Raw genomic sequence first — 26,546 nt, 5'->3', positions numbered from 1 at the left:
GTCTTTGCTCCATCGTGAATGTCGGCAAAACTGGTATCATATGACCTCCGTCTATTTCCTCTTGTTGAACTTCTTGGATTCTGTAATGGGTCAGTATCGTCCATACGCCCCGTCTTAGATGCATGGTGCTTACCAGCAGCAGTTCTCTTCTTCTTGGGCGCGCCCTTTCCTCTTGACTTTGCAACATTCAGGTGCTCTAGCCAGTCTTCCTCTTCTTCATCGATGATCTGGTGTTCGGGGTAGAGGCTTCGCAATTGACTAATTGTTCCTATCCGCGGCGGGTAGTAAGAAGCGACGGCGGGACCCTTGAGGCGCTGGTGCAGGATGCGCGATCCGAGACGGATGCGTTCGGGGTTGTACGTGGTGTTGAAGACTTTGCATTGGACCTGCACGTGTCAGTGAGATGAACGAAGACTTTGTCAGTAATCATACACACCCTCATCAGGTCCAAGACCCTCTGCCGTGGGACCGCCATTGTGCCTGCGATGCGGGTCTGCGGCGTTGCGGCGCTATCTGAAATGTCGCGGAGGTGCCCTTGGCGCTCCCGACTAGCGCGACTGAGCCTCTCACCAACTTGCGAGGCACCAAGCCGTCACCAAACACTCCCCGAAGACTAACCACAGTTCCTAGCTATGGCGTCGCAAAAACGTGGCGGAGGCTTCAATCACTATGGCCGCGACCAACAGCACAAGAGGCATCAGCCTCAGCCTCAGCATCGCAATGGCGCGAATCACAATTCCCATCCACCCCAGCCTGAGCTCTCGTCCATGGACATGCAGACTGGACTAACGGCTCTGCTGGACAGATTTGTCGCAGAAGAGGCGACTGTCGGGGCAGACAAGGATATCCTCCATCACGCGCACGAGCTCCGCCGCCTACTTTGCGCCCGGGACAACCCAATCTCTGCCAGAGCGAAGCGCGAGCTCGACGAGAAACGGCCTGACAAAGCAGTCAAAGTCGCCATACCCGATTACATCGAGCGCAAAGTACGCGCCGCCCAGGACCTGCCTCCCCTGCCGCCTATCAAAGAGCCACACCTGCACGAAGCCGTCTTCACGCATCGATCCGCCATATTCGACCCGAGCATCCCTGGCTCCACGCTCGGCGGGGACCTCAGTCTAGACTACGAGCGACTCGAACTCCTCGGCGACGCCTACATCGAACTCATTGCCTCCCGCGCCCTCTACAATCGCTTTCCACACGTCGACGTCCCAGACCTCTGCACCTGGCGCGAACGACTAGTCGAGAATTCCGCTTTGAGCAAGTTCTCCAACGCCTATGGGTTCCCAGACCGGCTGAAGCATCGCTCTCAGTGGGACAAGAACTCCAAGCAATATCAAAAGGTCGTCGCCGACATCGTCGAAGCCTATGTTGCAGCAATCGTGCTGTCCGATCCCGAGAATGGATTCGAAACCGCAGAGACATGGCTGACTGAGCTCTGGGCCCCACAACTCCTTGGATTCAAGGAGAAGATCATCGAGAACCCCCAAGCCAGAGACCAGCTCAACAAGCTTGTTCTCGGCAAAGGCGTCAAGCTCATCGCCAAAGAGGAGAAACCCATGACCTACGACTCGAACAGCGTACAGTGCTACCACATCGGCATGTATCTCACCGGCTGGGGCTACGACAACGAATGGCTCGGCAGCGGCGATGGACAGAACAAGGTGCAGGCTGGTGTCGCCGCGGCCGCAGACGCCCTGAAGCGGAATAGCCCAGTACTGCAAGACGCTATACGGCAGAAAGATGAGCTGCGAGCCGCGCGCTTGAAGGAACAAGAAGAGAAGACTGTAGGAGGCACTGAACCGCAGAACATCCTCAACACTGAAGCGTCAAATGGTAAAGTGTCAGACGATCAGGACGCTACGCAGAAGAAGCGGAAAAAGGAAGATGACGATGCATCGCATGAAAAGAAGAAGCACAAGAAAGAGAAGAAACACAAGGCTACGGCTGACAATGGCAGCTCCTGACCGCGTCGTGTCACGACGACTGTCAACACCCCTTGCTCTCTGAGTGTGACTTAATGAGGGCCACCAATTCTCGTAGCTAAGACACGATCTTATCATGCAAGCGATGGCTAGGTAGGTAGGTAGGTAGCCATCAAGACGTATTCTCTTCGCTCGATGCTCTCATTGTAGTCTCGGGCATCCCAGGCCTGTCCTCCATCACAATGGTTGAAAACTCGACGCAAATAAGTAATTTGACCTGCTAAACTCCCGTCCCGTCACAATAATCTATACGGAAGAACACAGCACATCAGCGCAATGCATGCCTGATTCCTCTATAGCAAATCCAGACTATGCATAAGTGGACGAAGAGATTTGGATGTTCAGTAGCACACATCGAATGCAAACATCCAGTTCCTAACACTCATGATATCCAAGTCTGATGTAACGCATTTCGCGCCTCCAGCTTTTACTTCCTACGAAGTCTTTGGTATGCCTGCCCTTAACGCCATGTTTTCCCAAAATCCTCCTCTACTTCTTCAGCGCTCGCCCAGCGATGTCCTTGCGATACTGCATCCCCTCAAAGTGTATGCACTCGACGCCCTTGTAAGCCTTCGCAACAGCTTCTTCTAGCGTAGGCGCCGTAGCCGTAGAAGCGATGACCCGGCCACCAGCAGTCTTGAGCGTGTTATCCGAGAAAGAGGTCCCGGCGTGGAAGAGGACAACATCTATAGCGTGTTAGCTTCACGGGATGTCACATAAATGCAAAAGAGAAGAAAAGAAACTCACCCTCAGGAACAGCATCCAACGTCATAACCGTGCCCTTCGCATAGCTCCCTGGGTAACCGCCTGCGGCTACAACAACTGTTGCTGCACTCTTACTCGAAACCTTAACATCCACATCCCCCAGTCTCCCCTCCGCACACGCCGCCATAACCTCCGCTAAATCCCCCTCCATAAGCGCCAACAGACTCTGCGTCTCTGGGTCTCCAAACCGGACGTTGTATTCCAGCACCTTCGCCCCGTTCTTCGTCATCATCAGCCCCGTGAAGAGCACGCCTTTGAACTCGAAGCCCTCGGCGCGCATGCCGTCGACGGTGGGTTGCAGGATCTCTCTGTCGACGCGCGAGAGCACGTCTTTCGGTGCGATAAGTGTGGGTGCATATGTTCCCATGCCGCCGGTGTTGGGGCCTTGGTCGTTATCGTAGATACGCTTGTGGTCTTGTGCGGGCGGGAGGGATTTGATCGTGCGGCCGTCGCTGAAGGTTAGGATGGATAGCTCGTCGCCTTCTAGGAACTCTTCGATTACGACTTCATCGCCCGCAGTGCCGAATTCGCGGGTCAACATGATGTCTTTGAGCGCGGCGTGGGCTTCTTCTTTGGTTTGTGGGATGATGACGCCTTTTCCTGCTGCGAGACCCGAGGCTTTGATCACGACGTTGTGGGAGATGGAGTCGAGATACGCTTTTGCGTCGTCGTATTTGCTGAAGTTCTCGTAGGCGGCGGTGGGGATGTTGTGCCGTTTCATGAAGTCTTTGCTGAAGGTCTTGCTGCCTTCCATGCGCGCGGCGGCTGCGCTGGGTCCGAAGGCTTTGATGCTGCTGAGGCCATTGTCGCGGAAGTAGTCGACGATGCCGGCGACGAGGGGGGCTTCGGGCCCGGGTATCAAGAGGTTGATGTTCTTTTCTTTGGAGAAGGTGACGAGGCCGGCGAAGTCGCTGTCTTTTACAGCGGTTACGTTGGTGACTTTGCTGGAGAGGGTTGCGGTGCCGCCGTTACCGGGGCAGACGTAGATGCGCTCAATCGAGGGGGATTGGAGGAGTTTCCAGGCGATGGCGTGTTCGCGGCCGCCGTTGCCGACTAGGAGAACGCGGAGAGATTCAGACATGGTGTGCGGTACGTGTACAATGGCTTGTTGCGTCGTGGGAGTGTTTGCGCCTGGAAATTTTTGGGAGCGCATGCCCCGCCGTGGGGTAGCATGCAGGGATCTGCAGGAGTGAGGTCACTCAGCCCTACCAGGTCCCTGAGCTGTCTCGTGTCTTTCACTCATGACACTGGACTAGATATATCCTTAGAGAAAGAACACAGTAGATACCCCAGTTCACATTTTACTGTCGCGTGTCATAAGTGCTAAAGCATGAGAGTCTTCACATAGGTTCAGCGGGGAAAAGACATGGCCGATGGTCAGATAAAGCTGGCATTCAGTCGAATGGTCTACACCATTGTATTATGTATGAAGACTTGGGATAGGGTATCGATGTAGTAATAGTGTACATACGCTGAAACGTGCACTGGAAAGAAGGCTGACCTCCAGTTTATACGACGATGGACCTGCCCTCATATCGTCGTCCACAAGACTGCTGGCACCTGCAGTTGCACCTGCAACCTTTCTTGAGAGATCCATACCAGTAGTCCTTCAAGCTTGCATCAAGCTGCAGTATCTGGATGGACACAAGAATATAGATGATCTGCCGATCTTTGCGCTCTTCGTGCGTAGCAAGCCAATAGAGTATGAAGATGGAGACGGATCTCATCAACATCCATGTGATGTCGTAGAGGAGATGGCCAATGATAAATGACTATCCATCATTCTCGCGCTCAATACTGCGCTCGTGCTCTCTGACGGAGTGACTTGAAGCGCTCCTGGGTGGCTGCGGAGCTGATTTGACTTGAACGTCGAGCTCCGAAGGCACAAGCGTGTCGTCCGACTGCGGCTCTGCGGGCGAGCATTCGCGTTTGCAGAATAATTCCCGTCGCACAGCACCTGGAGTAAAGTCACATCAGCCAAGGCCATTGTGATTTTGCTTTGCCTTCATGAAGAGCTGACCTAGCACGTCAGGCTGTGCTATGCCAGGATTCTGCATGTATTGCTGCTGCTGCTGATGCATGCCCGGCATATGTTGGGTGTTGTGGTTGTGTATGCTGAAACCGGCGTCTTGTTCCCGTTGTTGGCCGAAGAGCTCACGCAGAGACAGTTGGCGGCCCATCGGGGCAGAGGAGGCGGCCTCGGCAGGCTCGGTCGCTTGTACGGCAGGTTCTAGGGCTTCGCGGCTCGCTCTTGCCCTGTCGGCGATGTCCATCATCTTGGCGGCGGTCTCGACACGGCAGTTGGCGGTGGAAGCTGGTGGTGGGTCGGCAAAGATCCAGATGCCATAGACCTGCTCGCCCTGGATGATGACATAGGGATCGGATATCTCCATCTCTTCACTGCTAGTGAGCTCCTGGTAGAAGTTGTCTAGGCCGCGACGGTTGAGGATGATGGCGCAGTATCGCTCGGCCCCGATGGGCGAGGGAGTCAGCTGGCAGATGAAGAGAGTACCCTCAATGCCCATCTTCTCCCATGACTGCGTCTCGAGGTTGAAGGTATACAGCGCGGCATAGGGCGTGACGTGCTCTATGGCGACGAGATCTGCGTACTCGCGACGCAGGACGGAGAAGTTGAGCTCTTCGTTTGACCGCGGCGGTGGGAGGGGCACGTCGACAGCAGGCGGCGCGTCCGTCTCGTAGTCTGACGGCTGGGGAGGCGGCTGATTCTGGTTTGCGCGGGCTTTGCGGTGTGGCGCCATGACTGATATGGATGTTTGTTGTGGTGGAGGTGAAGGAGAGGGAGTGTGGACGGGATTGGTGTAGTCAGGCACCGAGCCCTGGAAGCTCCTGCCCTGCAGCGTGGGGTGTCGAAGAGCTAAGCACAGCCATGGCAGCCCGGCTCTTCATCATCGTCATTGCCAGCAGCGGACTGTGGCTCAACCGCCTGGTGCCCGCTTACCCACTCAAAGTAATCGCCATGGGGTGAATGCCTTCCTGTTCACGCAGACCCTGCATCCCTCCCTGCAAATCTTCGCCGCGCACCCTCGCCCTCCGCCCTCCTCCTTCACCCCGCCATGGCGCCCGACGCCTCTTCCGTGCGCTCCACTGAGCGCCTCGATGCCACCATCCCCGGCGCATTCGATCCGCGCACGCCGAGCATAGCTTCCATCACCACCCACCAGACATCGCTCTCGCAGGCGTTATACGAGCGCCGCGCCGAGTACACGCGACCGCGCAACGTGCGCATCAAAGTCGGCACCTGGAACACGGGCGCGCAAAAAGGCACCGAGCAGGATGTCGGCAAGTGGTTCGTCCAGGGTAAGGGCATTGAAGAGTCGCTCGCTGGACTCGGCGTGTCCGACCCTGGAGAGCACGGCAAGGGCAGCAGAGAGAGCATTCCCGCCCAGGAAGCACGGCATAGCACATCAGAGCCTACTGTCCCCCACCGCGAATCAGGAGAGGTCCCAGGCAGAGAAGAGGTCGATATCTACGTGCTAGGCCTCCAAGAGATTGTCGACATCACTTCTGCCGCAGAGGCTTTGAGGCCCTTTACCGACCCCTCCACGGCGAACAAATGGAAAGCCTCGCTAGAAGCTGTGCTGCCCAAGGGCTATCAGCTGGTATCAGAGCAGCAGCTGATTGGCCTGTGGCTCGTCATCTATGCCTCCCCAGCTGTCCTACCGCAGATCAAGAATGTTAGTACCACAAGTGTCGGCACTGGCTTGATGGGATACATGGGCAACAAGGGCGGTGTCACTACACGCATCGTTTTGGGAGAGACCACCCGACTCGTCTTCATAAATTCCCATCTCGCGGCTGGTGCAGACAAGTCCTCGTTGGAGAGAAGAAATTGGGACGCTGCTCAGATCAACTCCCGAACACGCTTCGATCCTGTAATAGATTCCCTAGGCTCTTCGCAGAACACCGGTGAAGGTTTAGGTGACGAGGACTTTGCCTTCTGGTTTGGCGACCTGAACTATCGTCTCCATGGCATGCCAGGCGACGACGTGCGCCGCCTACTCACCATACATACAAAAGACTTGGACAAAGAAGAAAATGCTGGTCGTACTTCGACATCTGATGACTCCGGGTATGGCTCGAAGCAATCATCTGAAGAAGCGCGCGACGCCGTTCCTATGCCGCCAGAACTCGATCCAGCCTCACTACAAACCACCATCTCATCCCTACTACCGCACGATGAGTTGCACCAAATGATGAAGAGCGACAAGGCTTTTCATGATGGGTGGGAAGAAGGCCCTATTCGGTTCTTGCCGTCCTACAAGTACGACGTCGGCAAAGTTGGCGTCTTCGACTCAAGTGAGAAGCGTCGCTGTCCTAGTTGGTGCGATCGCATCCTCTACCGGACGCGAGCATCTAAACAGGAGTACGATACCCGAGTCAGGGAACAAGAGTCGGCACGTAAGCATGCTGAAGAGATGGAGGGGATCGACCTGCCAGGCGACTACGATGTCAACAGTGTCAAGAATGTCTTGTACGCGTACGACGAAGACAACGATGGTGACGACGACTACGATGAGAATGAAGACCCTGAGCCTGAGCCGATCAAGACTAAAGACGATCTTCAGGCTGAGATACTGCTCGAGTATTACACCACCCACATGCGTGTTCTCAGCTCCGACCACAAACCCTTGGACGCTGTCTTCAAACTACAATACGACGCCGTGATCCCTGAGCTGAAGACCGCCATTCATGCCGAAGTCGCTCGTGAGATAGACCGTCAGGAGAACGAAGGACGACCGTCGATTGCAGTAGTGGTAGAGCGTGCGACCGGCTCTCCATCTGACGGGCGAGACAAAACAGACAGCACCTTCGAAGGTGTCGACTTCGGTGACGTCAAGTTTGCAAAGTCTACAAGACGTAACATCACCATCGCAAACACTGGTCGGGTACCAGCCACCTTCGGGTTCGCTGATCGTCCGGTGGACAAAGACCAACCTGCCGGCCCGTTCCCGCCATGGCTCTCTGTTACTTTTGACAAGGCCCAAGACAAGCTTGATAAGCCAAGTCCAGACGACATCCATCAGTACTTCACACTCGCGCCTGCCGAGGTACTCAACGTCGAACTGAAACTCAAGATTGAGAGTACAAGTTCAGTTCGCGATCTCAACGAAGGGGATGCCCTGCTTGACGAAATCCTCGTCCTCCGCGTTGAAAACGGACGTGACCACTTCCTCCCAATACGCGCCCACTGGCAACCGTCGGCACTTGCACGGTCCATTGACAAGCTGATCAAGATCCCCGAAGGCGGTATCAGAAAGCTGCAAAACCAGATACCAGCCCGTGGCGAGGTAAAATGGAGCGTGCCTAGGGAAGTATTTCGGCTGACCGAGGCGATAGAAGACCTGACGGAGCGAACCCTGGCCGAATGGGACATGACCAAGAGCGAAGGGGAGAGGGCGCCTTGGCAGGACAACGCAGGATGGCCGTTCGTTGAAGGTCGAAGTCATGGTGGACATGACCGAGAGGACGAGCTTGCAGGGATTTATGAGGCGCTGGACTGCGATACCCCATTCGTCGACGCATTCTATCCGGAGACTCGCAGCACCGAGCGAGTCGAGATGTTAGCTGAAGCCCTCATCACTTTTCTATCCAGCCTCACAGATGGTGTGATCACCAAGAGTCTGTGGGAAAAGTTAGAAGAAGCGTTAGCCCGTCAGGAGAAGGCCTCGAAAAGTGCATCTTCCCCGTTCTTCACATCTGACGATGAGAAGATGACCATCTTGGAGGTACTAGCGACAGCGCCCAACCACAACGCTACCTTCCTTCTCATTCTCTCCTTTCTCCAAAACATCGCGAACCAGATCACTGAGGTGTCGAAACCGCGCCCGGAAGATAGCAACAAGAGAGCAAGCATGGATATGAGCCTTCCGTCCAGTCCGCAAGCCAAGGTCAGAAGGAAGACGTTGAGTCGGGTGCCTGAACAGGCTATCCGCCAGCTTATCGTGAGGAACTACGCTGTTGTCTTTGCGGATTGTCTAGTCAAGTGGAAGGATGGTGGTAGAGAGAAGGAAAGGGCTGCTAGGAAAGAGAAGATGGTTGGAGTGCTTGAGTTGTTTTTGAAGCAGGACTAAGCATGCACTTGGAACTTGATGAAGGACTAGTCATTGGAAAATGTAGTGATACCCGATCAGTACCTGGTAATATCAAGCGAACTTTCCTATATTGCGCTCGATGTCTTTTTTGTATAATGTCAACGTTTGACACATTTTCGAAGTTCGGTGGTCGATCTCTGTCGGTCAGGACAGTCCGTGGTTCTAGAACCTGGAAGCCGTCGACGCACGCTATACCCCACGCAGCATAGCGCCCCCATGCACGATCCCCGGTAAGAACATTAGCGCATCCGAGATATCAAAAGTCGCGCTTCTTCAAAACGCACTTCAGTCCCCTCTCCAACCTCACAATACCAATCCAGCACCGTCCCCGTCCCCCAAAATGTCTTCCACAGCCCCCGCCTCGCAAATCCACCTCCGCACACCCCCAGAGCCCGGAAAGAAACCCGCATCCCGCACCTACCTCATCTACTTCGTAACCGGCAACCCAGGCCTCGTAGAATACTACCGCACCTTCCTCACCCACCTCTACGGCGTACTAACCCACAACACCGCCTCGGACCGGTCCATAGAATTCCAAGTCTACGGCCGCAGTCTCTCCGGGTTTGAAATGAACGACGCTGAGATCAAGACGATGAAATGGCGGAAACAGCCGCCGTATGGGTTGCAGGACCAAATTAGGCATTCGGAAGATGAACTTGCGGAACTTGTGGAGGAGGTGAAGGAGTCGGGGGGTGCGAGGGATGTTAGGGTGGTTTTGGTGGGGCATAGTGTGGGGAGTTATATCTGTTTGGAGATTATTAGGAGGTTGAGGGCGCATGGGATGGTGGGGGAGGATTTTGAGACGAGGGTTGTTGGGGCGGTGGGGCTGTTTCCGACGGTGGTGGATATTGCGAGGAGTGAGAGTGGGATGAAGGCTTCGGTGAGTACATCTTTCTGTTCTTTTGTTGGGCATTTCGGACGTTTTTGGGATGCGTCCTGCGATGGCCTAGAGATGACGGAGCAGACACAACTTCCGCAACTCATACGACCCATGCGCAAGGAGGTGTTCTCTAATGAGAGGTATCGCAACTTCTAGAAGCTTGGGATGCGTCTCGCTATTTGTTGAAACATGGCCCGACTGTTTTGACGGACACGTCCTCATAATTGTCTTCCCGGCATATGCTAACAGTATTGTGTAGCCCTTCCTGAAGAACTCCAATTTTGCGACCTTCGCAGCCCTCTTCGTCAACTTCCTAACCATGTTTCTGCCCATTTCTCTCCTCACAACTCTAATCGCAAAATTCATGGACTTCCCTACCGACGCCGCGCAAACCACCGCCGCCTTCGTCAAGTCCCCCCACGGCATCCACGAAGCACTCCACATGGCTCGCGACGAGATGTTCCAAATTGACACCGACATCTGGGACGAGGAGATCTGGGGCGCCGCCGCTTCAGAGCCCGCAACCAAGCATCCGCACCCGCGGCCCATCTTGCGCTTCTTGTTCGCGCGAAAAGATCACTGGGTTGCGGATGCGACGAGGGATGCGCTTATCCATACCCGTGGAAGGTTCAGCCGTGGAGATGGCGTAGAGGAGGTGGAGGGCCAGGGCGAGAACTGGAAACCCGTTATGGAGATTGATGAGAGGGAAGGGTGGCCGCATGGGTTTTGTATTCGCCACGGGGTGCCGGTGGCGGAGAAGGTGGCGGGGTATGTTCGGGCGATTGTGGCGCAGGATATGGCGAGGAAGTAGCGACTCTTATTGGTGGGTTTCACGAAGCATCTCACAGCATGGGGTATATGTACAGGGGCACATCAGATGGTCGCGAGACCAAAGAAAAACATAATCTCTATGTTGCAGTAGATCTGACTAATATTCCACGCAGGGTACCTGGGATTCACGGAGATGCTGGTGTCATACTTTTTTCTTATCAAGACATAGTGTTGTGTATGCAGCAATGCGGCACAGCCCCTGTCATCATGGGTAGCAATGCATGGTTGCAAATATCATGCACGAGATCGGAAGTCATCTTCCCCGCTTTCAGCCTGTTCATTCTCAATCTCTTCTCACTCCCCAGCCTTACCGTTCACACCCTTCGCTCGTCCTTCATTTTCCCAATCGACGTCTCCCTCCGATACCAAAGATCACTTCAACACCCTTCGCCGGCCACGCCAGCGAAGCCTTCACAATGACACGCAAACCCCACAAAACCCCGCCTCCTCAGCCATACCAATATAACGAGCTGCCTCGTGATGGATCTTTCCGCTACATCGTTCTACACCGAGGCACCGGAAAAGACCCTCTCAAATGCAGTCTACAGACAGCGCCCTTGGCCAAGACAACATTCGAGGCTATATCCTATGTCTGGGGCAAAAGCAAGAAGAACAAGAAGATCATCTGCGACGGTCGCGTGATCAGAATCACCAAGAGTCTTTCCAATGTGCTGCGGCGACTTCGACTCCCTCATAAAAGGCGTAAGCTATGGGCTGATGGCATTTGCATCAATCAAGATGATTTGGAAGAGAAGGGGCACCAGGTAGCCATTATGGGGGATATATACCGGTCGGCGAAGTGTGTCTTGATCTACATTGGACCCGAGGACTATGGCGATGGACCACTGGCGTGCTCTTTAGTAGATGACGTCTATCAGCTGATCGACTTGACTTGCAAAGACATCAATATGGAGCCGGATGCCTTTCCTCAACTCAGGCGTGATGCTTCCTTGCTGTCTGACTCTCGCTGGAATGCTCTATTCAACCTGTTCCGTCAAAGCTGGTTTAAGCGTGGCTGGGTTGTCAGAGAAGCAGCAGTCGCGCAGTACGGTTTAGTCATCTGGCACAATAGTGTATTCAGCTGGGAAAAGCTGATACGAATATCCCTATGGTTGCAAATGCGTGGGAGCCAAGTTCGCGATAATTTCGACTTCTCGTCAGGGACCATGATGTCCCATATGCAGGCTTCCAGACAGAGAGAGGAGGCTTTTGTTGCAACTTTAGCTGATGGAGACTTATGGCCGGCGCAGTCTCTGCTATCACAGCTCAACTCTGGAAAAATTCTGCAGCTATCAGACGCTCGCGATAGAATATACGCTTTCATGGAACTGTCTGACAGCATCGAGCGTCCGGTTGCTATGAAACCTGACTATCACCTATCACCTCTACAGGTGTACCATCAATTCGCAATAAGGTACATCCAAGAAACAAAGGATATTCAGATACTGGATTATATCTGTCACCAATATTACAGGGAATTCCTTGAAACACCGTCATGGGTACCACGCTGGGATGTTTCAAGCTGGTCGATTCCGAGAATGGGTGCTTCACGCTGGCCTCCTGCTAGTGCTCGTGACGGATCCATCTGTGAACCCAAAATCATAGATGATTACATCCTTTCCGCAAAAGGTGTTATTTTCGATAGTGTTCTGTATGTTTCAGACATCTTCCAAGGAGAAGAAGAGGATCAGCAGGAAATGTTCAGTGAGGCCTGGGCCTTTGTTTCTCAGACGCTCAACACTTCGCCTTACGGGACTCGTCGCAGTTTGGATGCCTTCATAGATTGTTTTGCCTGCGGTATGATCTATGGAAATCCTTTTCATTACCATCAGTCTAGGGCTACAATGATTACATATCGCAAGACCCACGGAATGTATGGCAGGACGCCATCGGCCGACCCCCCACACGACGATGAACTAGCATCTCATGAAAGGGTCGTTTGGCATAGCTTGAAGAACGTCATTGCCAACAGGCGATTCATCTCTACCAGGCGCGGATACTGGGGTATGGCTCCTGATGTTACCAGGGAAGACGATTTATGCGCAATCATCTTTGGTTGCGAAATGCCCTGCATCTTGCAACAGACTAGTCGAAAGCAGCATTACGAATATGTCGGGGCGACATGGCTATTGGGCTCACAGTCAATTTCGTGGGAGGGTTATGGCGACTTCATTTTTAATTATCCATTGGGTTCTGACGGGAGCAAGGAGTGGGTAGATTGGGACGTCGAAGAACAAGACATCCACCTGGTGTGAAGTAGAAGACTCCATGCTACCAGCTCGCAAAACTTTGAGATGCACAAACGCTCGCCTGCCCGCTACAACCAATGCACGTCTTGAGCGACACACTCACGTCATCGGTATTAGCGATAACAATACCAATCCTCCTGGACATACGTCTTCCCCTTCCACCCTGTGGTATGTTGCCATCTAAAAGCATTCTCCGGTGAACCAACAACGGGATCCACCCTATTCCGCTCAACGTCGCCTCCGCTTTGTGCCCCGTAGTAGCGAAAGTAATTGCCCTTACAGGCTGCCGCAAGCTTTCAGAGATTCAACACCCGGATATGTGTATCTATCATGGTTAGGTGCGTGTCCGCTGTTCAAGAGAAGGCAAGCTGGAATGCAGTTCGGGACTTCGACTGCGTTTTGACAATATTAATTTCGTTGCTATGCTTATATTGCTCCATTCGTGCAGCTGAATCCATGGTATTGGTTTGGTCGAAGGATGCGATGCGAGATATGGGGCTGGCATACGCTGATAAGATAGTGTGATTGAAACATGAAAAGAGTTTAAGCAGCGATCGTAAGAAGGATTCTAGAGATTATCAGGCAACACAGAGACAGATAAGGTTCAGTTTGGGAACCTACACCGTTCTGCGCTGTTGTGACGAATACCGGGCATAGCTATTACACGAATCACGCCTACTGGAACGCATCTTCTAGGTTGCAAAAAGCACGACACCGCCGCCTGCGATTCTTTCTGCCGTGTTGCTACCATGACACTAGGTTTTGGAAACGATCAGGCTCATTTTGCGAGGACGGCTGATGCTGTGGCTTGTCGTATGTCTGCGTTGTCTGCGTTGTCTGCGTTGGCTGTGCTTGGTATGAAGCGTGACAGCTGTTGTGACTTGCGATGGTGCCCGTGGGGCGTGTGAAGTGGTGGGAGGAGAAGGTGTAGGCTAGGCGTGATTGTTGGAGGGGATGAGATTCCATCAGGTTTTTGCCTCTAGTTATATGTGAAGGAAGATGCGAAATCACCCATATGAACCTTTCATGATTCGGTCATAAAACTGAGGGGAACGGGTGAAAGTGTAAGGGTTCAAAGACTGAGATAAGCGAACTCTTGTCTAGATGGCGTCGGGATGTTGTGTGAATGATTTGGATGGTGAAACCAGGTGATAGGAAAGAGAAGAGACTGCCTCGGCGAAGACTGATTGAATTGAGATCTAGACGCTGTAGGGTGGCTCGACCCTGAGTGATCGATAATGCTTTGCTTAAAGAAATGCCTGAGATGTGCCGAAATGACAGGAGGATGATGACTCGCTAAGATGCATCCAATTAGGATATATGACGTAAGAGATCAGAAAGAGATGGGATCTTGACAGCGACTTCTAGAATGGAAGAAAGGGTAGCTTGAGGGACTTGGGAAAGTGCGACGGACTGGTCGCGGCGGGTTTGGCAGCTGCTCAACCCAAGCACAACAGATGCGGGCTCAATGCGATGGTGCTAGACTTGGGACTCAGCATTTCGTCCCACCATCCGTCGTCGCGCTGGCATGCCGCATCCTGATTTGCAAGCCAGGTACGCATACCGCTGATACGCCTGAGCACGGGTGGGAGTGTGTTCTTGTCGCCCTCTCGTATTGGTACGACGCGCTGGTATAGGCGGTCGCGTTTGTCTGAGTTTGCAGTGACTGCAGCAACGAAGAAGGGCCAGACGGGGTAGATGGCGGTGTATAGTGGGCCTTTCACCGGTAGCGAAAGGAGGAGAGTATGGAGTGCGTCGGAGAGCTCGAGGATGGAGGAGTGGAATCTTGTGAACCTGGAGACATGTTAAGATGTGAAAGCTTTGGACTATATAAGATGCTTACCCGTAGACGCGACAGCGCAGGTAGATGAGCGCGGCGAGGCGGAAAGCCTCTGCTGTAGCGAGGAGGATTTCTTTCTCCGGCCCATCTGGCTCTGAACTCCATTGCTTTAGATCTTGAAGCTGTTTCTCTTGTGCTTGGGCGTACATGAGTTTGTTTAGTCTGTATGGACCTGTCGGAAGTGATGTTATGGATGATATGAGGAAGAGCAACTGAGGTGAGACTCCCAGAGGAGTCGAAATCCTGGAAGAATCGCTTGGCGATATACTGTCCAACCAGTTTGTCGTCTCGAATGTATGCTGCCGAGTGTTGCTTAACTGGTGAGAAGTTCGTGCGGTACGAGCCAGGATGAGCTGAGCGTGCAGGAACATGACGGGGTCAGATTTGTGGGTGATGGCTTCCGGGGGAATCGCATCGAGCACATTAGCGTGACATGACCAGCACATTAGAGAGTCGTCCTGATTGATCAGGCCGTGATGCATCAGTAGCATGCTTGTGGCCAGGGCACCGGTATAGTGATGACCATCGCTAATTTGTGATGCTAGAGCTTGAAGTGCTTGCGTCGAGTAATACAGTTCCGCTTGGTGATAGGTATCCTTGTCTTTCGGCATCTGTTCGCAGAGGTATGATGCTGAGAGACTGAGGATAGCGTAGCGTGTGCTCAAGCAAGTATCCGCAACCTGTAATAACGACGTATACACATTCGTCTGCGATGCAACGGTGCGACCCGGGCAGATGCCCCTGACATAGAAGTCGATGAGGAAGTTTTCCATATCTCCAGCAGCGGGGACCATACTTGGTGGGAAATACTTGATGAGACTTGCGGGTCCCGTCTCCTGTGAAGATATGCTGTCACGAGAACGGACAGATCGCGTCGGACTACGTGAGCATATCTGTAAAGCTTCTACAGTTAGCATTGGTGAATCGACTGCTCAGATTAGCAAGCTATGTTTGGTACTCGTATGGTGAAACGCATACCTTTAGCGCCGATAAGATCCGACAACTCGGACAGAAAGTCTTGACAAGCGTCCGCCTTTGATCTCTGGATGTATCGAATGCGCTGAATCACTAGCGCTACTGCGTTCGCATCTTTCACCAAATTTACGTACGGCTGTCGTTGATGAAGTGTCGCTTTGAACTTTTCGAACTGGTTGCTATTGAGCTCGCCCAACCGCCAATATAACTGGCCCAGGACTTCGAGAAGCACGACGCCGGGGCCTTCACTAATCATCCACTGCCGGATGACAAGCAAATTTCGTCTGCTGTTCCTTTGGTTTCCCTCGGTTGGTAGATCGACTACTCGCCCAAGAAGTCGGTCGATATGTGTGCAGTCTAGACTTCCGAAGTCCGCGGTTATTGAAAGATGTTGGAGAGCGTCGTTGGCGGCCTCGAGAGCTTTGGCGAGTCGTCTGTCTGCGTCCATAGTGATGCGCTGCACGGTCGATCGCGTCGGTAACAGTACGTAGTATGTGTTGAACAATATGTGCCGGGACACTGGAGAGATAATTGCAACCGTACCAGACGGGTTTTGCGGGCTAGGCTCCACCGAGTATTGTTATATCGCTTTTGGCCCAGAGAGAAAATATGTACTGAACAATGGGCCTGCACTGAAGTAAATGGACAAGGGGAGGTGAAGCATAAACAAGAGACAGAAGCGCCAGAGGCACGGTACCTTGTCCAGCATCGCGTCTGAAACTCTACAAGCATACGGTGCACGCAGGTGAGGCTCCGCCTTGCTCGCCATGATGAAAATGCACATCAAGAGGCTGACTTCATGCAGGCTGGGCTGCAGATGAGGCCGTGTAAGTCCCCGATTTAGGTCACCACAACGCTAGCTAGCGCGGATTTGGCGAGATGGAACGGATGTGGTCATGAAACAACATGTCGACTTCCAGTTTACCAAACGCTGACAGGAGATGGCGCGCCACCACCTGGGCGTAGTACCCGTAAGGCTGGAAGGATGGGGCTATTCAACGCAGACATGCGGCACAGCGTTTGGGACGCATGGAGCACATGGCACGGCGCATGTCGACAAGGAATTGTTCGCGATAGCAAGAAGAACGTTATGGACTTGAGTCGTGTCTCGCCGGGAACGGCTGCGGTTGGCGAGTCTCGGTCATTGTTGTTGGCGAGGTACAGGAAGGGCGAGCTCGAAAGAAAGGGTGAAAGCCGGCGAGCCAGCCGAAAGAGGAAAGGTGCATAATTTAGCGACGACGGTGAGGATCACTCAGCCACATCCCCAGCTTGAGTTTCCCTTCAATCGGGATTTCACCCAAAGACCATGCCATCGGCGCGCCGCTTCTGCAACGTCGGTGCACATTGCTCTCCGCACCACCGACGACCTCATCAGGGCCCGAGCGAGGCAATCGCTCTCCGACGTAAAGTACATGCGCGCAAAGCCTCGGATGCCGAAGAATGGCCTGTCGGGGGCATCCGCTCCTCGTGGGTCTGAGCGGCAAGCATCGACCTCTCGTTCCTACGTAGCTGGCTTGATACCAATCCGGCTGTCCGCTTCCTGGCCTTACAACGATCGCGAACTTGTTGATCATTATGAGGCAGGTGTGATCCGCTTAAAGTTCATGGATGTCTCTGCTAGCTCTCGAGACGACGACCGACATCAAAGTACTTTCACCAGGTTGACCGCTAGATGCACTTGTCACAGGATCAAGACAACACAGCCACGATTTGGTTCCAGGCATTTCCAGCTGCGGCTCCAGGGATCTCAAGGTCCAGGCAGCTCTTATACATCTAATAGGTATATCTGCGCAGGGGCCGAGTCGATTGTGAAACGCTAAACCGGAACGGTATAAGGAAAAGTGACTTCGATGAACAGTGCATTTGTTGAGAAAAGTATGGAATTCGACGGACACTGATGACTCGCATAGTCCTACTACAACGCCACAAGGGCTGCCACAGGACATGGCCATCATTCCATCTTCAGCTGCTCGACGCAAAATGACATCCTCATAGTCTATTTAGCATTTGGTCCGCTTCAAGCGATGTCTTCAGGTTGTTAGACACGCTGGTACGCCGCACTATTCCACTTTTACTCAGCAAGGTGGTCTGTACTAGCATTATCATCAGTAAGCTCTCCCATTGACCTAACGCCCTTACCAGCAGGTATCCAGAGGTCTGAAAATACTCGACCGGGATGAAACACTGTCAATGCAGCAACTGCAAGGACTATCATTGGCCCTTCGGATACCATACATGTGGCTTCGTGATCAATCAGAGCTCCGCCGAAACCGGTCCAAAGCTCAGCGACACGATATATGCAGCGCACATAGCTGGACACAGTTGCAACAAGAAGACTCCACTGGAAACAGATCGATTTCTTTGTCGAACGAAGATGGATGTACAATGGTGGCTGGGTGCATGACAAGCTGCTCGAGAACTTCGCATGCCGCACACGGAGAAGAGATTCGCCCCAAAGAGCCAGGAAAAGAGTCATGGTGATGACTTGGGACATCAGACCAGCAATTTCGATATTGATTGTCGTTCTTGGGCTGTCCGTGTCTCCTGCAGTTGCGGCCATGCCACCACCAATAACCTGTAGGACAAGAGCGAGCAGATCGCAGCCGACAAACACGTACGTGTAAATCTTGTGTTTTGACTTCGGAAAATCGGCCCTGAAGATCACGATGATGCGTCCTAACGAGAGATAGATGCCGGCGGTCAGGAGAGCAGGTGATATGGTAAGCGTAATGCAATTACTCTCTCCTGCTAGACATGGACGTAATACACGGACAAGGTAACTTACATAAGGAAGAAGTTTATGCTGAAAGGGTCCACGTTGAGCATTATGCGGCTAACATACCCCACTGCCTCTCCGAGGACGTCAGCGCACATGTTACCCGTGAACGATCAGGTCTTGTTCCGGACACCATACCACAGCCGTCCACCGAACAGTGCCAAGCAACCGAGCATGTAGGTTACGTTTCCCCCCATGTTGGTCGATATTCGATGACTTGCCAGGACTCTGAACATTTGCCAACTGAAGACATGTCTTCAAGGTTGTGCTGGAACACGACTAAGCTCTCAGCGATACCGTGATCTCACTCCATCCGTTCGGTGCACCCCATGAGCCTCCGCCGATCTCGCAAGTGGTTTGCGCATCACTGCTGTGAGCTTTGGCGTGTGCCTGCGGCTGATACATAGCCACCGTAGTTCAAACGAACAGAACTGGCGCAGGCGCAGCGGGAGGCTGCCGTTTACAAGCCTCTAAACCTGCGGAAATAACCTGATTGGTCAAACGTCAGGAACTTTCCATCGGCTTGACTGGTTGAACTGAAGTATCAGAATAGCAACGAAACAAAAGGGTGCAGGCTGAAGCGAAGAGATCTACAACGGCGAACGCCATTGTTGGGGGAGCTGGCCAATGACGCACAGTCCAACCTCCCCACTTCGCCTTGTCTCCGTCCTCAACCTTAGGCCTCCCAGGCGCAGCGATCCTTCGCACAACAGACATCACTCCTTCATTGGTGCTATCGACGCAGACAGAAATCGGGAGCGGTCTTTGCGATTTTCGCAAGCCTGCTCGTTGGTGCAAGGATCAGAACAAGCCTGCCCTTCAACGAGATCAACACGCCGGTTGCAGCTTCATGAGATCTCCTTACTCCTCGGATCTTATCCTGTCTCTTCACTTCGCTATTCCACCATCTCCACAGCATTTACTGCTTTCAAAAGGGTGCCGCGCTGGCTTCTGAGCCTTTGGGATAGGTTATCATGTTGTCTTCATTTTGCACGCCGTGCTTCGGATCTGGAAGCGTGATGGGTGAGCACTGGCATGTACTGCTCTAAACCATATAATCATGTCCAAATCCATTTTTCTACGTATAACCTACTTGGATCACCTGCATTCTGCTTATAGTAGAGCCCAGCACTGTCGCAATGTAACGGTTTAGGCCTTCTCTCGGCGTTGCGCGTCTACTTCGAATACCAGTCCTTCAATACTTTTAGTCAACGTCGATCCAGGTAACTATCGTTCTACACTAGATATTGGCATGTTTTGAAACGTTCCATTCTTCTTGCAATTTGTGGGTCTTTGTGGCTGCTAGTCCAGGCACAGGATCTAGCGTTCTAGCCGATATACAACGAGTATAAGCCGGTCCATCATCGGTTTTGCTCGATCAAAACTTCGTAAAGAGCCATCGCAGAGCACTTAGCGGATGAAGGAGTTTTATAATAGACGAACCATCTTGTATTAGTCTCTTTAAGAATGCCCTGTCTTGCGAAGTGCATTGGGCAGGCTCATTTAGCAGATAAATAGTTAGCCGACTCGGACTAGGTGTCTGAGGCATGTGACGAATGGTAAGCCATGTTGCGACATTGGTGGCCAGCCAAGCACGAAAGAAGAAGAGCTCGCATTGAAGTTTTATGACATTGCCATTGAATCTATCGGTATCCACATGTACTCCCAAAGGTTTTAATTACGAAGAGCCCTAGATATTGCGCCTGGATGCTTAATATTGCCAGACCGTGTGATATCGCTACGCTGTGGAACATCGAAAAAGACAAACATGACAAGTTACCTGGCGCGCACGCATATCGGGCCCGAAGGGAAGGACTTGGTACTGTAGTTGAGCAATGGACCTCACTCCTCCAAATTCCATAATCTTTGAGCACCGTTTGTAAACTTTGGAGGCAGATCTATCACTCGTAGGGTGCTTGGTTTGGCGCTCTGAAAGACGGACGAGAAGGCGAATAGCGGATGGAGTAGTTACATGGGATGTATAAATGCAGATTCCGTAGCGACCAAAGAGGGTACAGATGACCAAACTGATATTGCCCAAGCGAATGACGCCTTCCTAGGTTTCGTGGTATGTCGTTGATCGTTCGGTAAGGACGGAAGCCGAGAAGCCTGGGTATAGCTGGGAAAATGTACATGGAAAGGGTATCGAAGTCCAGAAGCATGAAACAGCTCGCCATTACTCTTGTGGCTCTAACCGGAAGAACTCTTCATGCTGTAGTGGTGTGCCCAGTAGGGGTTTAGTGGCCGCCGTTCTTCCTGAAGTTGAGCAACTGAGATAGGCTCGCCAGGCTGCATCCGCTCTTGAGGAAGTCGTGGCTGATGAGCTCTCCGGCACTTGCTCGGGACTTTACGTCGACGCAAAGGCAGACCGACAAGAAGGCCTTGAGCTCTTTCGAGAGCTTGTCTGGCTTCTTGAGACGAGGAGTACCATTGGTGGCAATGAGATACAAAGCCTTGAGCGGTTCCTCATTCAGGTACGGTGGTTCAGACTCGATCATCTCAATGGCCATGATACCCAAAGACCAGATATCGACCTTGTTGCCATACTCTTTTTGCTTGACGACTTCAGGGGCCATCCAGTATGGAGTTCCGACCATAGTTGCACGCTTGCTGCGCTGCTCAGTAAGTTTCGCACTGAAACCAAAGTCGGCTGTCAAAGGTTAGCAAGCTGACGACAGAGGATACGTGGCGGATACATACTAATCTTGACATTGCCACGGCCATCGAGCAAGACATTGTCACTCTTGATGTCTCGGTGGATGATGTTCAAGTTATGAAGGTACTCAAGTCCCTTGCAGGTCTGATGATTGTCAGTGTGGATTCCCGAAAGTCCATGCTACGTAGCTTACCTCGAAGCAAATCGTCGCGATCTGGTCTTCGCTAATGGAAGGGTTGTTGTCAATGATGTCGGTCAAAGCACCTCCCTCCATGAACTCCATGACGACCCAAAGCTCGGACTGCTCCTCTTGCAAGAACGCGTCCAAGAAGTTGACGATGTTGGGGTGTTTGCTGTCCTTCATGACGATAATTTCGTTTACGATAAGTTCTTTGCGTGGCTGGTTGCGGAGATCCATTTGCTTGATAGCGACCTGTGCACGTGGGCCATTTTCTTGCATAACCCTTCGGGCCATGGGCGAAGTGGCACCTTCACGGATGCGAGCAACATACACGGAACCGCTAGCACCTTGGCCAATCTTCTTTTGCTTGTTGTACGAGTCCAGTGGCCGTTCTTTGGATACGACCTCCCGGAGCTTCGCCATGACCTCGCCTTCGGACATGCTGGACATGCGCACATCCTTCCGCGCTGGCTCCTCCTTGGGCTTAGCAGTAAGGGCCTGCTCGGCCTTCTTCACTGCATCACTGACAGGAGCATTCTGGGGCTTAGCAACGTTCAACGGCTTGGGTGCAGCACCTGGCTGGTATTGCTTTTGCTGTTGGGTTTGACCATTGGCAACCCTGGGAACCTGGCCACTCGAATTCTTCGAGGCCATGGGCGGTCGCTGCTGAGTTGACTGCGCTTTGGAAGGAGATGTGCTGTAGCCACCGTTCTGTTGCTGAGGTGCTGGAGGCGCTTGACGCTGTGCGACTGGCTGCCGCGGGGGCTGCTGCTGTGGTCCTCTTGCACCGGGAGTGGATGGCGCAGCGCGGTTGGGTTGGTACCTCTGGCCTGACGGGCTCTGATCTCGCGAAATGCCGCCTCCGCCAATGTCTTGTTGTACCGCAGGGACCCTCTTTAAATCCGCAAGTTGCCTATTGTAGTCTTCATCCACCTCGCGTTGCTCGCGCTCGTACGCCTCCCTCTGCTTCTGGAGTTCGCGTTCGCGCTGTGCCCTGACCTGGTCCTCTTGCCTCCTCCTATCCTGTTCGTAGCGATCTTGTTCGTAGCGATCCTGTTCGTAGCGGTTTTGTTCGTAGCGGTTTTGTTGCTGCGAAGCCGAGTTTTGTTGACCGCCATAGCCTTGACTGTAGCTGTCTTTTCGCTGATAATTGCCAGGTGGTGCAGGGCGCGGAGGCGCAACAGAATTGCCGCTGCCACCGTATCCAAGCTGCTTCTCCATTCCAGCATTTGTTGGCGGGGTCGGAGTGAGACTCGGGTATTGCTGAGGGTCCTCGGAGCGCTTGACAAGCTTTTCAGTGTAGAACTCCAAAACTTCCAGAACAGCCTTGGGGTTCTTCGCGTAGTCGTCTTTAGTTAGGGCGGATGCGGTGAGAAGCTTCTCCCATTCTACCGGCAGACCAACGAACGCTCCGCTGTTAGGGTCGAAGCCTACGTGCACTCTGTGGGTGAAGTTGGTGGGGTTGCTGACACCGCCCATGCTGGGACAGCGCTGGTAGATGCTGTCGATCCACGAGTAGACGTCATCGTCAGTCTCGACCTTGCATGTAATGATCTTGGTAGGGCCATCGCGGGGTGGGGACGAGCCCTTGCTGGTGTTGGCAGCCTTGGTGATTTCAAAGGACAACGGCTGCGTGTCTGATCGCTCCACGCCGAGGATGTCTCGCAGTTGAATCGTGTTTGATGCTTTGGAGGCATTAGGGCTCTTGAAGAAGTTCAGCTCGAATTCGCGCAGTACCAGCCACCGGTCGGTCCAGATCAAAGCTTTGACCCAGGATGCATCCTTGACCTTGACCATGCCCTCTTTGACTGTGGCCGTTGTCGAAACGCTTCTCTCGGACTGTGTGCGTATAAGCGACATTTGCGAGCCGTTGTTTAAAGCAGGCGACTGCATACTCCGGCCGGCCATGTTGCCCGGCATGTTGGGATTGGCGTTGGGAGTATAGGAAAAGCTGCGATCGGTGTTGGATTTAGGTGGGGGTGGTTTTGGTGCTGCACGGGTGTTCTCGAAATGTCCATTGGGATACATGCTGGAGCAATGTGGTCAGCGGCCGGTCTCGCGAGTGGCAGTCTGATTGAAACGGGGCAGGTGACGCTGCTGCCGTTTGGGGTTGAAAAGCGGTGTTTGGAGCAGCCAGACGACAGCTGAGGAAGGAGCGCCAGGGGACTCACATGGGCAGACTATCGTTGTAGCAACAACAGTCGAATTATACAATAGCTACAATAGCTTCGTGAGTCGTTCACTGCCTCTGGTGCGGCCAGGCAGTCGAGGGTGAGTGTGGTGAATAGCGGGGGACCCGTGCTCAATGGGGTGAGCAAGTAAGTGGCGGGGCGATGTTGAGCGAGGTTTGGGTCAACTCTCACTGAGACAGAGGGCGCTGGGGTGGTGTCGAGGACGCAGCGTCTGGAGATGGGGGTCGCGTCGAGTAAGCAGCAATGCGAGGGTCGGGCTGCAGCAGAGCGGGATACCAGTCCTGATCCTGAAAGCGAGCGGGCGCTGCTGCCAATCCAAATCGCAAAGCGTCGCGCCGAGTCGTCTTCAGCGAGGATGCCACATTCGAAAACTGCACACGCAGGGTAAATAGGAGAAGCTGGCAGGCTGCGGGCGAGAGCGCAGTCGTGTCTGGTGCACGCAGTCGTGGTAGGGCCTGGAGTGGAACCCTTTCTCCTGGCACCATTGGCTTTGGGCACTGGCGCGCTAGCATCCGGCACGGAACTTTCTCTCACGTGCGCTCGACTCCTCTTCGGACGTCGAGCCTGAAAGGAACGCGATGTGCACTCATTGGCTGTTGCCACTCGCGAAGCGGATGACTACCAGCGGCATGAGTCTACTACAGACGTTTCATCAGCAGACAGGCGCGACAACGGCAGAGGGTCCGGCTTGATCGCCCGGCGGTTGCAAGTACACCATCTTGTTCAGCGTTTCAGAAGAAGGCAAATTGACGTCTGAAACCCTTCTGGCTGGCCGCCAAAACCTTCCACAGCCTCCACCGGTGCATATTTAGAAACCGTGCCGCTCGCGACGTCGGTGGCTGCTTGCCTGCTTGTGCAAAAGAAGGGTTCTCTACCAAACTACGGGATTTCACGTTGTGTCAAATGTCATTGATGTTCGTCTGCATTTTTACAGTTCGCACTATGCATCCATTGCAGCTGCGCACATGGTCGCCTGTATATGTGGGAAGGTATCGCGACGGCAACCACTATATATCATGTCCTATTGTTTCACGTCCCACGGCGCTCGATACACCGAGTACAAATCAGCATGTTTCAACCGTCTGTTGGATGATGCCCGCCTCCGACCCCACCATTACAGCCGCTATCCCTGTCGCGACACCCAGCGATGCACGTCATGACAACAGGGGCACATGTGCACATAGTGAACAGTTTGCAGCAAAAGTCGGGTGCACTGAACCTGCCCGGGCATGTTGCGACCGCATTTCGATAGCTTTGGTTTACTCCGGAGATTAGTCTATTCTACACCCCAAACGCCCAAAACGTCCCTGCCCGCGCCCTCCTGTTCCTTGTTCTTGCGCGCTTGGAGTGCTTTTACCCTGCGAACGGATAGTCCAACAGCCAGAGGACCCAGGATAGTGCACAGAACGATGGCCCAAGTCACGACAAGAAATATGTCGGTTGGCTCGCCTGAAGTCTCTCCAAAGACGCCCTGGGACTCGGCGACACCGGAAATTAGGAAGCCAATCTCTCCACGAGCGCACATTGCAAAGGCGAGGATCAGTGGCGGGTGCAGCGAAAAGGGCTTTGGTGGATTGGGCGAAGATCGGGCCTCGCTTTCGGTACTACTTGGTGAAGTTGTCGGGCGGCTTCGCGATGGGGTAGCTCTTGCCTGCGTTGTAGTGATTCCTTCTTGCGCGGGAGGTGCGCCGCCGCTCTTTCCCCACAGGTGAGGCACCGAAGGCAGGCGCACCTTGGACAGAATTCTGCTGGGCGCTTTTTTGCCTGGGGATATAGAAAACCGAACGAGCCAGAAACCACACACAAGCTTTGCGAAGGTCATGAGAACAGCGTAGACGATGCCTCGCCAGACTATCGCGCCCCTGAACATACGTGTGATGGGTATCGAGAATCCGATGGATGCGAAGAAGAACGGTTGTAGGATCTTCGACACTGCGGGATGGTAGTACTGCTCGTAGATGGCTGCACCACCGGTCGCAACCACATGCTCTTCACTCTCCATGTCGGTGGGTCGAGACGGAATTGCTCCTTGATTTTGGTCTGCTGTGGTCTTTGACGCATCGGGAGACGAGCCTTCTGAGCTCTCAAGCATTGGACCGACAGTTGCCTGTCTTTTCTCATCTACAGCATTCGTAGCTGAAGTGCTTGTAGGATGGGGCACGTCAGAGTCCCACCAACTAATGCTAGCTCCCGCGATATACGCAGCGAACAAATTCGACGTACCCGCGTATGTGGCTCCCGCGACAAGAGCAATGAGAACCAGCGTGTGGATCACGAAGGCTGTTTGTGTTCGCTGTAGCAAGGCGCTCAGATGTGCGCCCGGGTGAGCTTCGCGGTACGCGTTCAGCCATGCGGTCAAAGGCTTCGCGACGAAGAGACAGACAAGAGGTGCGATAACCGCAAAAGCAACCGAAACGAGGACTGGGCGAACGACCGTTACCCAGCTGAAGTTGTCGCCACCTAAGTTGGAGATGACTTGCACCATGACTAGCCCCACGACGTCGTCCATCATAGCGGCGCTTGTGAGAACAACGCCTAGGCGGGTGGTAGCCAAGCCACTCGACCCGAGAACCGTGAAGGTTGTGCCCAGGCTGGTGGAGCATAGAGCAGCGCCAGCGGCGAAAGCTTGTACTGGGCTAGCATCCAGTAAGCCTTGCAGAGTGTACGAGAGCCCGATAGGAACTAGAATTCCCGTGAGTGCGACGCCAGAAGATAGAAGCAGATTTGCCTTCAGTGATTGGAACGAGGTAGAAAGCCCGCCTGGCGAGCGTTAGTCAATGCCACAGATATGGGTTGGGTTGGGCGATGCAGCGCATGCAGACCTTCATAGACAAGCAGTATCAATCCCAGATAGCCTAGTTGCACGACCGTCTCTTCTAAGCTCTCGGATAGCCACTTCGCACCTGGCGTGCCCCATGCAATGCCAACCAAAACCTGGCCCAGCAGACCGCAGTACAGCACCCTGTCGAGAGCAGCATTGACGACGTTAAGGAGGAGGAGGAAAGACGTGAGCACGAGAATGACAACGATGCCCGGCTCGTGATATGGCAGCGACGCGGCATCTTGAGACGCGTCTACAGCCATGATGCAGGCAAGAGCGATG

At 53.5% G+C, this 26,546-nt stretch overlaps 9 protein-coding genes across 9 annotated transcripts; 3 read left to right on the top strand and 6 right to left on the bottom strand.

Moving 5' to 3' along the window:
- Positions 1 to 51: 51 nt before the first annotated feature.
- J4E86_010628 (uncharacterized protein) lies at positions 52 to 475 on the bottom strand (the record flags this gene model as incomplete). The annotated part of the gene is made up of 3 exons (XM_051451124.1): positions 52 to 80; positions 134 to 386; positions 437 to 475. 3 exons carry the CDS (start codon positions 473 to 475, stop codon positions 52 to 54), a joined length of 321 nt encoding a protein of 106 aa, XP_051297787.1.
- Positions 476 to 632: 157 nt separating this feature from the next.
- J4E86_010627 (uncharacterized protein) lies at positions 633 to 1,967 on the top strand (the record flags this gene model as incomplete). Its single annotated transcript, XM_051451123.1, has 1 exon — positions 633 to 1,967. The coding sequence occupies one exon, from the start codon at positions 633 to 635 to the stop codon at positions 1,965 to 1,967; it is 1,335 nt and encodes a 444-aa protein (XP_051297786.1).
- Positions 1,968 to 2,474: 507 nt separating this feature from the next.
- On the bottom strand, positions 2,475 to 3,831 carry J4E86_010626 (uncharacterized protein; the record flags this gene model as incomplete). Its single annotated transcript, XM_051451122.1, has 2 exons — positions 2,475 to 2,671; positions 2,733 to 3,831. The coding sequence occupies 2 exons, from the start codon at positions 3,829 to 3,831 to the stop codon at positions 2,475 to 2,477; spliced, it is 1,296 nt and encodes a 431-aa protein (XP_051297785.1).
- Positions 3,832 to 4,723: 892 nt separating this feature from the next.
- On the bottom strand, positions 4,724 to 5,509 carry J4E86_010625 (uncharacterized protein; the record flags this gene model as incomplete). Its single annotated transcript, XM_051451121.1, has 1 exon — positions 4,724 to 5,509. The coding sequence occupies one exon, from the start codon at positions 5,507 to 5,509 to the stop codon at positions 4,724 to 4,726; it is 786 nt and encodes a 261-aa protein (XP_051297784.1).
- Positions 5,510 to 5,824: 315 nt separating this feature from the next.
- On the top strand, positions 5,825 to 8,842 carry J4E86_010624 (uncharacterized protein; the record flags this gene model as incomplete). Its single annotated transcript, XM_051451120.1, has 1 exon — positions 5,825 to 8,842. One exon carries the CDS (start codon positions 5,825 to 5,827, stop codon positions 8,840 to 8,842), a length of 3,018 nt encoding a protein of 1,005 aa, XP_051297783.1.
- A 361-nt stretch (positions 8,843 to 9,203) lies between these two features.
- Positions 9,204 to 10,554, top strand: J4E86_010623 (uncharacterized protein; the record flags this gene model as incomplete). The annotated part of the gene is made up of 2 exons (XM_051451119.1): positions 9,204 to 9,743; positions 10,003 to 10,554. 2 exons carry the CDS (start codon positions 9,204 to 9,206, stop codon positions 10,552 to 10,554), a joined length of 1,092 nt encoding a protein of 363 aa, XP_051297782.1.
- Positions 10,555 to 14,262: 3,708 nt separating this feature from the next.
- Positions 14,263 to 16,086, bottom strand: J4E86_010622 (uncharacterized protein; the record flags this gene model as incomplete). Its single annotated transcript, XM_051451118.1, has 3 exons — positions 14,263 to 14,617; positions 14,667 to 15,564; positions 15,642 to 16,086. The coding sequence occupies 3 exons, from the start codon at positions 16,084 to 16,086 to the stop codon at positions 14,263 to 14,265; spliced, it is 1,698 nt and encodes a 565-aa protein (XP_051297781.1).
- Positions 16,087 to 20,651: 4,565 nt separating this feature from the next.
- Positions 20,652 to 23,171, bottom strand: J4E86_010621 (uncharacterized protein; the record flags this gene model as incomplete). The annotated part of the gene is made up of 3 exons (XM_051451117.1): positions 20,652 to 21,064; positions 21,115 to 21,214; positions 21,264 to 23,171. The coding sequence occupies 3 exons, from the start codon at positions 23,169 to 23,171 to the stop codon at positions 20,652 to 20,654; spliced, it is 2,421 nt and encodes an 806-aa protein (XP_051297780.1).
- A 1,548-nt stretch (positions 23,172 to 24,719) lies between these two features.
- Positions 24,720 to 26,527, bottom strand: J4E86_010620 (uncharacterized protein; the record flags this gene model as incomplete). The annotated part of the gene is made up of 2 exons (XM_051451116.1): positions 24,720 to 26,203; positions 26,266 to 26,527. The coding sequence occupies 2 exons, from the start codon at positions 26,525 to 26,527 to the stop codon at positions 24,720 to 24,722; spliced, it is 1,746 nt and encodes a 581-aa protein (XP_051297779.1).
- Positions 26,528 to 26,546: the final 19 nt, after the last annotated feature.

Source organism: Alternaria arbusti, assembly GCF_024043155.1.
Source record: "Alternaria arbusti strain BMP 1465 chromosome Unknown scaffold_23, whole genome shotgun sequence".
Taxonomy (NCBI): Eukaryota; Fungi; Ascomycota; class Dothideomycetes; order Pleosporales; family Pleosporaceae; genus Alternaria; species Alternaria arbusti.
This window is presented reverse-complemented; position numbering and strand designations above follow the sequence as displayed.